Genomic DNA, 14927 nt, shown 5'->3' with positions numbered 1-14927 from the left:
TGAGTCAGCAGTCAATGGAACTACCATGTCCATACATATTTATATAGATATAGATAGATATTATGCTGTGGGAGAGAAGAAACCAAGGAGATGGGTGTGAGCGACAATTTGGGGGGTTAAGAGACAGCTCATCATACCATAATTAACAAGACCAGCATATACCAAAATAGTGAAAGGTGTGTGAGTGAGTGTTAGTGTGCGTATCAAACAAATATCAATGTGCATGGGTTCACTAAGCATCAAAAGAGCAGTCAGCTGTAGAATTGATACATCGTTGTAGATGCACATGCTTCACCCATCATATACCCATATCCGACACAATCAGCTGAATATGCCCATTTTGAGGTCGCACATCACTCCAATCACCCAATTTTTTTTTTTTTTTTTTCGTTTATTAAAAAAAAAAAAGAACTACTTAATTAGAGTTTGTTTGGAGTCTCATATCCTTTTTTATTTCTTTTTCTGCAATTATGCTTTGGTATACTAAGTCACACGGACAGCAAAGAAATAGTTGCCATTCAGAACTGATCAAATGTACGAAAAGAAGTTGGAATTACAAGGAATTTCCATAAAATTAGTGCAACAACAAAGGAAAAGGAGCTGCTATATTATATTTATATGTTCAAAAAATATGTTTTGAATTTCCAAAAAAAATACCTATAATAAGTGGTAAAGATATTAGGTCAAACAATGAGCATTAATGCAAATGGTATAATTGTTTCTTTCCGAAAGGTTGATTGTCCAAGCCCACCGGGCCGGGGATAATAAAATCCGCCACCCATTTTGTGCCTATGTGTTAAGAACTTAAGATATGAGTCTACTTGGTCTAAAGAAAATTCCTACAAGGGTAATTAATTTGAAATAAAACCCATAGAAATTGTCTGATTCAACTTGCTATTGGCATGTTTGGCATAGTTTTAGCAACTCTCCAGGAGGCTGTTCTATGAAATTTCAAATGATATGATGAATCAGAGCATGAGAGAGAAACAAAAGACCGACTCACATCAATTTGTGAATTTGTCAAAAATTATATGGAAGTGGTGGGAAATATATATTGATTTTCATTAGATACACAATTAATCACCAATCACAGTAATATCTAAGAATAGGGGCTGCATGTAGAAGTTGAAATGTTGCCCAAATTACACACCAATTAACACCAGTAGCCTCTCACTCAATCTCCAACAAAAAGACTGGAAATCGAATCATCATTCATGTTTGTTGTTGAGATAATATTTGCGGTGTATTCATGAATTATTTCCATATTATGAAATATTAAGCTATTATACACTAAAATACATAGATAGCAAAGTATCTGAAGAAATTTTAAATTAGAATATATTCTACAGGTCGGCTACAAATATCATACACAAGATATATATATATATATATATATATATCTATATATAAGGGTTTTACTAGCACTATACAAACAGAATTCCCCTAAACATGATAATTAAGAATGTCAAACTTTCTGTTTGCACATCATTTTCTACTTAAATGTGTCATGATCTGAAAAGAAATACACTAAGCTCTTGTCCAGTACTTCCCACCGGGTTCATCATATGGAACGACTCCGAGTCAACCGATCCAATAACTCGTTCAAAGCTCGCCCTCAAATACATGAGGTCACCGTCGTCGGACTTGGGCGCCATCGGAAGGACACCGGCCCCCACCGACACCGACTGCATGTGCTTCAGCACCGCAAGGTCGCTCACCGTCATCTGACGCCTGATGGCGAACCCCACCTTCCTGCCATTACAGTACATGGACCACACCGGCACGTCGAAGAGCGAGCACCCGTCTCTCGACCGGCGGCCGCTACACTCCACCACCAGAGCTATCCGGAGCAGCCCATGCTGCATCTCTCGCGCCAAGTACGCGGTGGGGACCGCGAACTCAAGCAGCAAGATGGGCGACCCTTTGGTGTCGTCCTGGAGACAGAAGCTGACCCTGCCTTTTCTGTAGCCGAAGAAGGTGCCGGTGACGGTGGAGGCGTGCGTGGAGTCTGTGTCGCTGGAGAGGGAATGGGAGGAGGGTTGGAAGCCGCAGCAGGGGACCATGCACTCGACAAGTGAACGGAATGATCGCCGGAATCTGACTTCTCGGGCGCAGTCTACTGAGGTGGGCGTGTCCATTATGTGGAGGCCTCGATGATTGCCCAAGTCGACCATCCTCATGTTGGGCAGTAGGTATTATTACTCTTTTTAAGTCTTAATACACACAAACACACACACAAAAACACGTAGTGATGAGAGTAGCCAGGAATGGGAGGGAAAGAGTAGGAGAGGGTTGTAGGGTGTTACACCTATAAATAGGTAAAATAATGGGGATTTAATTAAGGAATTTAAGATGAATATTAAGTAATGGATCATTATGGATGAGAGAAGTGTTTTGTTTTGTTTAATTGGGGTTAGAGAGAGAGAGAATTTGAGTGGGGCTGGGAATGGGGAGCAATAATTCTTGCGCACGAGGGTGTGGGGATGGCTGGTTTTGGAAGGATTTGGGTGGCGCGCATATGTGACTGCATGAGGGTGATGGTTATGCTATTGGTTACCTTAAAAAAAAATTTAAAATAAAAATAAAAATGAAAAGTTTGTAATCACAACCCTTGAATGTGAAGAAAGAACGATTGAAAAGGACCTCTCCATTATTACTAGTGTATATTTGTTTTAAATAAAAATAAAGCAGGTGTAATGAAAAAAGAAAAATCTAAATTAGTGAAATTGAGTATTCAGTGTGTCATCTTGTATACCGAAATGGTACTGATTTGTCAAATTTTTTCACTGGAATCCTTTTAACCAATTAGTGCGAAACTCCAAACTCTTTTTCTTTCTTACTTGAATTTTATTGAAATAACCTAATTTCGAATTGGAAAAAAACGATCCAATCTTCTAAACGAATTGGCTTCATAATGGAGCTCGTCCTAGTTTTTACGGTTTAAAATTGAATTAATATCTATAATAATCAATTAGGGTTTTGACAGGCCAACCTCTAACTCCATAATAAGCCAACATCCATTGTTCATGGTTAGTAGAGTAATAATTAGATACAATGAGTGGTTTGATGAGGTGAGTGGATAAAAGTAGTTGAATAAACAGTGGAATAATGAGCAATTAGCATGCAGTGGAGATGAGCATGAGCATGAACATGCACGAGACAATGATTCGACCCCCAATCATTCCTGCCTCTTCCATGTTTCCAAACTTTTTCCGCTAGCTGATCAGATGATACACACAACTCACTGCTTCACAGTCACTTTTGTCTTCTAAAGTAGCAAAAGTTTCAGAGAAAAGAAATGAAAAAAAAAAGGCCCATTACCATCTGGATTGATTGGCATCAACTAACAATCTTGTAGTCACGGAGGTTTAAAAAAAAAAACCCAAGTTCCCAAAAATTTGCAATGGAATTAGTTTAGGAAAAGCATTTTTTTCCGGAGATTAATTATCTCTACTTTGTTACAATTTTTCAAAGTTTAGGTTGGATTTTCTTTACTATGTTGAGGCTCTCGCCATTATGTGGTCATGTATGTTAGAAATATTGGATTTTCTTAACTATGTTGAGGCTTTTGCCATTATGTGATCGTACATGTTAGAAATAAGAGAGAGTATAGAACTCTGTATTGTATTGATGTATATGAGATGTTATATAAATGTCTTGTATATAGGAAAATGTTAGGAGGTAGGTAAGTGATTAACAAGTAACCTATATATATTAATATAGTAGGTGTATTTATATATGGTAATTTGTAATATATATGCAATAAACCTAGATGGTAGGCAAATTGATAAACTTGTAATCTAACAGTCCCCTTCAATCTCAAGGTGAGTATGAATCCAACTTAAGATTGAAGTTATGATCATGAAAGTTGATGGAATTTTGGTAGAGATGAGTTTTCACCCATGATGATGATGGAGGCACGATTAACTGCTGACGTGGGGGGTGACGTAGCACTATTAGCACCGCTGCTGATTGTGTCTAACATGGCAACTGACGTCGAAAGTAACATGGCACTACTGTCGGCATCACTGCTGGCTGTGTTTGACATGGCAACTGTCATGGAAGGTGACATGACACTACTACTGGCATCGCTGTTGATGTGTCTTGGAAGCTGATTAGGTAGCCGAATAAGGCTTTTACTGATTATGGAGGACTTGAGACTTGGGATGCGGAAGCATAAGTTTGAAGGTTTATCGTCGTCGCCGAGGATTGAGCTAATAGTGCCATCCCCGGTGGTGACCACGATAAACTGTTAAATTGTTTACCAGAGTTAAACTAGTATATTGTTTGTTTACCAGAGATTGAAAGACTCTGATATTATGTTAGAAATAAGACATTATGTTAGAAATAAAAGAGAGTATAAAACTCTGTATTGTATTGATATGTATGACATGTTACATAAAGGTCTTATATATAGGAAAATGTTTGAGGTAGGTGAGTGATGAATAAGTAATCTATATATACTAATACGGTAGGTGTACTCATATATGGTAATTTGTAATATGCAATAACCTAGATGGTAGGTAAGTGGATAAACTTGTAATCTAACAATGTAGAGTCTTACTTCCGGATACTGTTGACCTCTAGATTACAATGGATCAATCTTACTGTAATTTCCAGTGCATATAGATCATTCATATTATTCAAATTGTATGAAACAAACCCTGAGCAACTTGTTGCAATGTCTGCAATCAACCTGTTGATTTTCATTTCATGTTCATTGTACACAAATTTGGTCCACATAGAGGGAGAGAGGAGCTTTAATTCCTTATCCATGTTGCATATTTGTGCAAAAGAAGTAGTGTTGGTACTTTTAAGAACAGTGTGCTTTTGATCATTATCAACAATGTCAATGATAAATTCAGAGAAAAACTAGATGATTGGGATATATTTATGTCCTAGTTAGGGCTGTTAGCCAACCATGCATGACCAAAAGAATAATAGGAGGAACCAAACACACAGCCAAAGGGAACATCCAACCTTCCCGTGCATCATGTCAAATTAGTCATTTGGGGCCCCCACACCACATAGTGATTATGAGAACTAGGTTTTTGCACGCTTTCTTTCTTTACTGCATTTTTTTTTGCTTTTCCATGATTCAATAATTCATGCCTTGCCCTTCCCCACCACCTACCACCACCACCATTTTTGACATCTTTTTCCTTTCCATGGAGGTTCAATTGGACCAGCAAAAGTGCTCTCTTTCTGTATCTTCTTCTTTTGTGTCGACTCATTCCAGGAAGAAAACAAAATGTTTTAGATCTTTTCTTTATATAAAGCAATTTTGCCCTTTGATTTGATCTAAGGGGTCACAATCGTGTCAATAACAACCCAATTCAAATTGTGCCTGTGGATCACGATGATAGGAGCCCATCACAATATATGTACACTTTGATGGGATCTTATATAAGTTGCATGTTTAGGGTATTTTATGTTTTTATACATCATTAAAAGAAAAAAGAAAAACATCAGACTGACCGTGTTGCCAAAATGAGAGAGAAATCATGAGAATGCTTCTTTTGATGCAAGAGGAATCATTAATTAACTATTATTTTATTTAAAAAATGCCTAAAATAGGTTACTTGAAAGCTACAACTCTCTCAAATTTGCGGTGGTCCCATGACATATCCAAGAGAATCTTGGTTCAATTGTTTTACAATACTTTTTTATATTTTGAGAATTGGAAATTAAAAAATTATAGAAAAATTAACTTAGTTGACAATTTCTGAGAGAACTATTTTATGAATGGTCTTTTTCTTTTCAGGTGATTGTCTTTTTATTATTTTATAAAAATAATTTTTAAGAAATTTTTTTTTGAGTTGCAAACCAAACACATTAATTCATAATAGAAAGATGATTTGTACCACAATTCTTTTATTTCTGTATATATCCTCGTATTAATTCATGATCCTTGCCTAGTGAAAAAGTAATAAAATAATAAAAATAAAAAATAAAAAGGATGGCATTTGCATTCTATATTGTTTGTGTTTAATTTATAATTAGAGGGAATCTAGGCTTTTTAAGGTGCTTATTCCATGAATGATTAGTGGAGGTCTGAATTTATTATTTTAATGCTTCAATTAATTATGAGGAGTGAGGGTTAAATTTCAATGAAAGGGGCACCGCCCCATTACTAATTCCGAGATTAATTTTTGTGAAAGAAATCTGTTAATTACTTTTCTATAAACAAATGCAATAATATAGATTAGGTTCATAATTAAAGTAGTTTGACAATTTAGGTGATCATAATGGGTTGGACACTTTTGACTACTGCCTGAATTTTGATAAAATTATGGATATTAATTTCGTCTGTGGGTTTGACTCTGATGAGACAGAGTACATTGCTGATTTGCTGCTGTAAAAAGTGGTAATAATTTCTCTCACATTTGTGCATATCTGTGGGTAATTAACAATCAATTTATATTTCAAGTCATTTCCTATACCTATTGATGATGTTTAAGTGTGTGTGTGTGTGTGCGTGTATATATATATATATGGATTCAAACTTTTTCAATCCTTTAGAAATATTTTTATCTATTCAATCCTGAAAAAGTTAGGTTCATTGTCGCCACAAGTTATCAATAGCCTATAGAAAAGCTTTTAAAAAATAATAATAATTAAGGCTTTGTTTGTTTAGATATAAAGTATTTTTTGTTTTTATTTTTTAGTGTTATTTTACAAAAAAAAATATATTAAAACATAATAAAATAACTTATTCGCCAATTTTTTACAAGTTATTTTACACTCTCCATTCAATAAAACTTTTCTAAACACTGAAAATAAAAATAAAAATAAAAAAATATTTTACCTAAAAAAAATTAAAAAATATTTTATATCGAAACAAACTAACCTAAATTTAAAATAACATTTTTTGAAAATTTTAGTTGTAATCAAAAGAATTTAGAAGTAATTTTAGGAGTAAGAGAACACATCACTAGACTAAAATCTAAAAAAATCATTTCCTAATCTTTGGACTTTTTTCTGTGTCAAACATCTCAACTTATAGGCCATGTAATATTGGGCCCATCAGAGGTGACCCAATAGAATATAACTTAGCTCACCACTCACCAGGCCTGTGTTATGTTGACGGACCTTCTTCGATTTGTTATCTAAGGCCCGGTTCAAATCAAGTGTCCTTACCCAGGCCCTAAAACGGTCCATAGATCGACAAGCTTATTATCCTTGAACATATTGATTTTTTTTATTTGAACCAATTTCTTCCCAAGTTTTCTTTATTAAAATTCCATAGAAATAACAAAATTTATAATTTTAAATATTAATTTCACGTTGCATTTTCATTTAGAAAGACTCTAAAATGCCATGGACGGCTACATAGCCAACCACAAGCCACAACACGCTTATTCACAACAAATTTATTAATTAATTTTACATAATTAATTGAATTGCGATCGAATGATTTATCACATGTTAAATGAAAGAATCATGATTCATAACACATGTCAATTCAACATTCAGAATTATAATTTTTCACACTACAACATTATTTAAAAGGTGGATTGTACATTTAAATTGAAGCAAATTGTAAAATTTGCAGTCAAGGTTTGACAGAATTATAATTTTTTTTTATAGAAGATATATATATGTGTGTGTTTATTATATATATATATATGCGTGTGTCAGTGTGTAGAGAAGACTAATTAAGGAAAACGTGTTACAGAAATGCACTAACCTATGAAGCACGGACACGGATACGGGACACGGGTACGACACGGCACGGATACGGCGACATGACAAATTTCAAAAAAATAAGATACGGACACGGCGAGGATACGCCTATAAAATTTTAAATATATATATATATATATATATATTCAAAATATAATTATTAGAATCTTGTACAGAAAAATAAAATAACAACAAAGAACAAAATCAATTTCAATAATTTCATCTCTGTTATAAGAAAAATATAGACAAGACAAAATAGAAAATAAATGAAAAATAAAGTTAATCCAAATTCCAAACGAAGATGAGCAAAAGAGACATAGCTATAATGAACTAAATATGTATATGAATAAACATATATACTTTTAGTCTTTCACAAAGTTTTGTTCATGTAACTTAAATATATATATATATATATATATATATATATATATATATATATATCTTGTTCATGAAGAGAGATAATTGAAGAAAAGGAGAGACTGAAAGAGTGAGAGAAAATAAATTTTGTCTCGCAGAAGTGTCGAACCGTGTGTCCAATAAAAAATAATATTTGGACACTTTACAGAAGTGTCGGACACGTGTCTGAGCCTCAGACACGAGTATCGGTGTCTAAAAAGTATTCGACACGGGTACGAGATATTTGAGAGGAGTGTCCGTACTTCATTGGCACTCGCTCAATGACTTTTTTTTTTTATCAGTGTCAAACAATTAAAGAGAATATACATTTGTGGACTATCACAATAAAACTGTTTGGATTAATTAATTACTGTAAGAAGTCCAATATTTCCCATCACTATTATCGTATCAGATGAAATTTCTCAATGTTAATTGGTTGTCTCCAATTTAGGGAGCTATGATTGGCTGTGTTACTTCTTTCCAGAAATGAAAGGACACTTTTGTGCGATGAAGTCCACGATGCACATGTAAAAAGTAGCAAATACTTTCAACCTAAATAATAATTAGGTTATGGTGCTCAATAACTTAATTTGGCGTGTCAATCAAGTGAATTTCTATTTTTCTTTTTCTTTTTTAAATATTTTATTTAACAATCAAGTGTAAAAAAATTCTTAAAATCTGTTTACAGGGTATATTGCATCATTCCTGTGCAAAAAACACCCCAACCTATGACATTTGGGTAAAGAAGTCATGTTAATAATAATTAGACTAAAATACCTTTAGAAAAACATTTAATAATATATATGAAAATTTAATATTTTACGAAATTACTAAAAAGGGTAGCTTAAAAAACCATATTTTTATCTTGTTCTTCCCCACCACAAGCTCCAAAAGACATCCACCTTGTGAACACAAACCTCTCCGGCAGCCTATTCCCGGCTGTCCACAACCTCCACCTCTCCCTCCACGACCTCGACATCAACAAGATCGCCGTATACACCACGGTTCAGAGCTCTATTGTCACTCAAGTTTAGAGCTTCGAGACCCAGTTCATCACCGGCGCATCAAGACCCATCGGCAAAGCTTCATGGTCATCCACGTACAAAGCACTTTCGGTTCAGAGCTTTGTTCCCAAGTGACGGCAAATAAAGGCAAGCACGCACTGTACAGAGCACTCCGTTGCTCTCGTCCTCTTCATCCAGATCGCTTGTCAACACACTCCAACACTTTGCCATGCGCCCGACGATCATTCTCGCTGATCAGTCGCAATTTCATTGCTCCATCATCTCCGGCGCATCGCCACCAACCGTTCCTCCATCAGAGACCCAATAGTAAATTTCCAACCTTCAGCCTCTCCAAAACCCTTTCTCAGCGGCCAATCCCGATCGCTGCCGCCCAAAAGTTGTTTCGCCTCCGTCTCTTTCTGTTCCTGTTGAAACCCGAGTCGGCCTCCTCAATCAGAGGATTGATTCCTCAATGTCCTCAACAGCGCGAATAGAATGCTTCAATCTCACGAACTATCTTTAAACAGGAATGCGAAACAGAGCAGTTGCAGAGCTCCAACAACTCATAAATGGCAGCAAGGTCAGTTGCTTCTACACCCAAACCCGATCTAACATGATAACTTCTGCATTTCCATAAAATCCAAGCCGTCAGTTTTATATCTAAACGAGTCTCTTACCATTCGATCCATTGTACCTACCTTTTTATCCAAATCTCATTGCAATCTCAGCCTTTAAGATCCCATTTCCCTAATTTAAACTGTTTATTCCACTACTAGGTTAATTTTGTAATCTAAACGTACATAAGGACAATATTAGAATCATTAGTCCCTAATAATAGTGGAGATTACTTTGAGCGGTGGTTGTAGTTTTGGAGTGGAGAGTAAGGTTTGGTATAGGTATTTTTAAAAGCGTAAAAGAGTGAGATGGTTATTATATTAATTGAGGGGGGTATTTTCGTACAAATTAAAAATAATAGAAATATTTTTTACACATCTTTTTAAATAAGAAATAAAAATTTTATGGAACTTATATTTCAGAAATGTGTCTTGCACTTACCCTCTATTTAATGAGATAAGATGACCCAAATTGAGCATACATACCCAAATTGAGCACACATACCATCATCTGATTTCACGTGACTGATTAAATTAAGTTCAGTCCGTTGAAATAGAATCACTCTTTCAAATTTGATCCTACAAGTCTTCAACAAATTAGTGGCACATGCCAATCATATATACAAGCAACAAGTTGCACTAAAATTCATCACATTTACTTTTAGAAGGTTCTAACTTGTGATTCAGTGAAAAAACAACATTAGGCTCGATTATTTCGATGTAAAATATTTTTCATCATAGTCTACCAAAACTCACAACAAGTTTATTCACAATAAACTTATTAATTAATTTTACATAATTTATTGAATTAGGATCGAATATCACACGTTAAACGAAAGAATTGTGGTACGTGTCAAGTAATTTTGAGAATTATAAATTTTCACACTACATTATTTAAAAGGTGGATTGCACATTTAAATTGAAGCAAATAGTAAAATTTGTGGTCAAGGTTGGACTATATATATATATACACATATATAAGAGTAGTTAAGGAAAACGCGTAACCTAATACAAGATTACAGAAATGCACAGACGTAAAGACTTTTTATCAGTGTCAAACAATTAAAAAGAACAGACATATGTGGACTATCACAGATTCACAATAAAACTGTTTAGATTAATTAATTACTGTAAGAAGTCCAATAATCTGATTTCACGTGAGTGATTAAATTACTGTAGATCACTATTATCGTATCAGATGAAATTTCTCAATGTTAATTGGTTGTGTCCAATTTAGGGAGCTATGAATGTCTGTGTTACTTCTTTCCAGCAATGAAAGGACACTTTTGTGGGTTGAAGTCCACAATGCACATATAAAAAGAACCAAATACTTTCAAACTAATTAGTTTGCCAAAATTTGACAGAAAATAATAAATAGGTTATGGTGCACCAATACCTTTAATTGACGTGTCAATCAAGTGAATTTTTTTTTTTTTTTTAATATTTTATTTAATGAGATAAGGTCAACCCAAAAGTGAACACACACAGCATCATCTTTGAAATAGAATCACTATTTCAAATTTGATCCTACAAGTCTTCAGCAAAGTAGTGGCACATGCCACTCATAAATGCACGCAACAAGTTGCACTAAAATGTATTTTTAGAAGGTTCCGCCTTGTGACGTAGTAATATTTTTCAGAAATTTTTTATTTTTATTTTTTAGTGTTTAATTACGTTAAAATATTAATTAAAATTTAACAATAATAACTTATCTATCGATTTTCGGCATGGACTTAATAGTAAATCTTTGTCTAACACTAAAACAATATTTTATCTAAAAAATAAAAAATACTTTTAAAAAAATATATTTTATATCGAAACAAATAGAACTTTAATATTACAAAGAGATCCAATGAATACTCAAGTTCGCTGGAGCATTAGCATTCTTCTAGTAAAAGGGAGATGCATAGAAGCTCAAATTTATGTGTATTATGATGCTACAAGCCCACAATTATGAGTTTAGGTTAATATTAACTACGCATCGGTTTTTATTTGTTTAAATTTAATCCTATTAAAATTATAAAAAAATTCCACTATTGCCCTCCACAACAATTTTTTTTTTTGTTTGTAAAAGGCCGTCCTCTCATGCATATTTTTCTTGGTCCAATGCTGTCATCCGGAGGCTTAAAATGACAGCTGATCATGATAACAAGTGTTTATTTCCTTTCACGTGAACGTGAAAAAACAACATCTAACACGAGGGATGGAGTGGAATAATTCGTGAAAGACTTGATATTGGCCGGTTTAAGTCTCGTGGTACGTTGTGACTGCAAAATTTATTGCCAAGCCTTATTAATATACTAACAACCCAAACTCTTCATATATGAATATGCAAGTATCATCATTCAATGGAAACACTAATTGTAAAGGTGGAGGTGTTATGCTTGACCTTTTCTGCAATTGAAGCCAACAATCAATGAACATAAAAAAAGGTGTGCGATTTTGACCTTTTAAGCAACCGAAGCCCAACAACACCCACCCACGGTTGTGAATTGGACCTGCTGAGAAGTCCACACACACGCGTTCCTCAACTACATTGCTTTCTGTACCCATTAACTGAAACCCGTGTTAAGCTCCTAAGTTAATCATGTTTGTTAAAAGTTCTCGAAATAGATACTTAATATGGAACCAAGGTGGTATATAAAAAATATATAATTGAAAATAATTTTAAATGACTCGTATGTTTGTAATAATAGGGATAGAATTTTTGCAATTCTAATCGATTAGGAGTATTGTGTCAATTCTTTTGAGCAATATATCTGAAAATGGTCGTTGATGCTTTATTAATATTAGAGCCGTTTCGGACACAACTGGTACATCCCAAAATTATCGTTACTTGGACATCTTTACCCTTGGCCATGAACCTCCTTTGGGTTTTTTATTTAATTAACTCTTCTGCTCTCGGTCCGAAACAAAGAAGAAAGATAAAAAGGTGGTTATGAGTGAAAATTTTTGAAGTGGATAACAACTAATATGGGTCAAAAAGAGTAATTATTAATAATATTATGTATCTTTTGACATACACAAAGTAATGTTTATTTGTAACTCAGGTACATTTATTAAAAAGTTGTATAGAGTAATGGTACTTTCATGTCTTTTAACAGAGATGGTTAAAAATTTAAGTACTCATGAGAGATTGTAAACGTGTGGGTATATTTTTTTTGTTAGCAAAACAAAAATTAATTTTTTTATTATTCCACAAACTAATCACCTTTAACATATGTATAAATATTGAACTTATTTTAAACATGTACATGTTATATATAAACATGTACATGTTATATATGTAGTACATGTACATATTTTATATATATATAGAATAGTATAGAATTGTACAAAAGTTCTAGAGACAAATATTTGACTAAAATTTTCAGATTTTTTAACTCTTTCTCGCTATTCCTTCCATACTTGTCCTAATCCGACTTTGGCCATGTGACTTATCTCCAATCCATTCGTAAGTTTGCGTGCTTATGCTTTAATGGAAGATGATATTTACTCTTTCTACGTTCTAATTGAATTTTTAGTTATTAAAATGAAATAATAGTCTTGAAAAATAGAGTTGATTTGTACGATTTTAAAAAATTGTGTACTCTCTGTGCATGTAGTTTTTAGAATATAATGTCATTTCTTTAATACAGAAAAACAAGTAGAATGTAAGTGAATAAAAGTGAAGTAAGAGTACATATTATCATTTTGTCACCCACATATATATATATATATATGTATCTGGCCTAAAATTTGTGTTCATCTTTTTATTTTAAAATATCTCAAAATACATATTTCATTTTAAAAATAAATGTATTATTTTTTTATAACATTTTTAAACTATCATTTTAGCCACATAAATTCACTAATTATAAAATACTATTTTATCTTAAAAAATATATTTATAAATTCACTCTTATCAACGCATTATTAAAATCCCACCATAATAAAAAGTTGAAATTTTGTACTATAGCTTTTGCATTTAAAAGGTATCTTATTCATCCTTTTGTCAAAACCGGGCCGGATACCACATCCTCTAACGAACCTTTTTTTTTTTCTTTCTTTTTTCAATAAAATAATACTTCACATTGCGATCATCACACTAAATTGAATTTTCTTTACTTTTCTATTGTATTAACAGAAAAGAAAGCCCATCAAGTGAAAGCAGAGACAAAATTTTGACAAAATTTTCAACAATCTTGAAAAGTAGTTTGCCGAAACAATTATAAAAAAATTGGTTAACCCAATGTCCAAACAGATCATGGAATCAAAACCCATCTGACATTAATGGAAAATTTATATTCCATACATCAATCTGCGGCTAAAAACTCACACATCTCCCATCCATATCTACACTGATTTTTTTTTTTTTTTTTACAGATTGAAGAGTATGTTACAAAAACAGAAAACAATCTGATCAAAATGAACTTAATTAGTTATAAAATTGTAAAACAGAGCCTTCATCAATGGTGCTCAATCTCATCCTGAAAGAACGCGCCATTAACTTAGCCCTAGAATATCTCTGCATTCTCTTCACCGATCCCGACCTCGAAACCCTAGAAGCCACCCGTTTCTCGAAGCTCTTCTTCTTCACAAGCCCGTCGCTGTAAACCTTGGTCTCCGAATAAGAAGAAACTCTCTGATTCACTTCAAGAATTGGGGAAATCTGGGCCTTCTTGTTCCGCCGGTGAGACCCGCCCTTGCTCTTTTGAAGCGCCACGCTGGCCTTGACGGCCAACGCCGCCATGTCGGAGGCGGAGAGGCGGTACTGAAGCTTGGATGTTGGGAGGACGAAGTAGATCTGGCCGGCCTGAAGGTCGTCGGCGGGAGCTAATGCCGGGATGAAGTCTTCGTAATACAGACGGTCGGAGTTGCATACGAAGGAGGAAGACAACGAATTCTCCGTCTGGAGAACTTGAGAGACTGTCACCGGCACTTCGTACTCTCGGAGAACGCCGGTGAGTGATACGACTTTAGCAGTGGACTGCTCTCGATCTGAATCACTTCCAGTAGATGAAAAACAAAGACCCATTATTATATATAAATGATGATATATATATATATATGCGTATACGTGTTCTTGTTGTTCTTTGCTGGTTGAGAGAGAGAGTGAGAGAGAGAAAGTTGGGTGGAAATGGAGCGGGTAACGCGTGTTTTAAAGGAGGGAGGGAGAGGGGGGAAGGCCGTCTTTAAAGAATGAATTGATTTAGGAAAGTTTAGAGAAATGTTGGAGTCGTAGACT

The 14927-nt window shown here is 34.2% G+C and overlaps 2 protein-coding genes across 2 annotated transcripts; both read right to left on the bottom strand.

Moving 5' to 3' along the window:
* Positions 1–1302: 1302 nt before the first annotated feature.
* LOC132279048 (protein MIZU-KUSSEI 1-like) lies at positions 1303–2403 on the bottom strand. Its single transcript, XM_059780968.1, has one exon. It carries the CDS (start codon positions 2178–2180, stop codon positions 1506–1508), a length of 675 nt encoding a protein of 224 aa, XP_059636951.1. The 5' UTR covers positions 2181–2403; the 3' UTR covers positions 1303–1505.
* Positions 2404–13949: 11546 nt separating this feature from the next.
* Positions 13950–14903, bottom strand: LOC132279283 (uncharacterized). Its single transcript, XM_059781216.1, has one exon. It carries the CDS (start codon positions 14715–14717, stop codon positions 14118–14120), a length of 600 nt encoding a protein of 199 aa, XP_059637199.1. The 5' UTR covers positions 14718–14903; the 3' UTR covers positions 13950–14117.
* Between the last annotated feature and the right edge of the window lie 24 nt (positions 14904–14927).

This window comes from Cornus florida, unplaced genomic scaffold (genome assembly GCF_030987335.1).
Source record: "Cornus florida cultivar Cherokee Brave unplaced genomic scaffold, ASM3098733v1 CherokeeBrave_3.0.0_Hap2_Chr10, whole genome shotgun sequence".
Classification (NCBI taxonomy): Eukaryota; Viridiplantae; Streptophyta; class Magnoliopsida; order Cornales; family Cornaceae; genus Cornus; species Cornus florida.
This window is presented reverse-complemented; position numbering and strand designations above follow the sequence as displayed.

What these genes read in the sequence shown, in the direction of transcription:
- LOC132279283 (XM_059781216.1), bottom strand. Translation starts at nt 14,717, where the DNA reads ATGGGTCTTTGTTTTTCATCTACTGGAAGTGATTCAGATCGAGAGCAG.
- LOC132279048 (XM_059780968.1), bottom strand. Translation starts at nt 2,180, where the DNA reads ATGAGGATGGTCGACTTGGGCAATCATCGAGGCCTCCACATAATGGAC.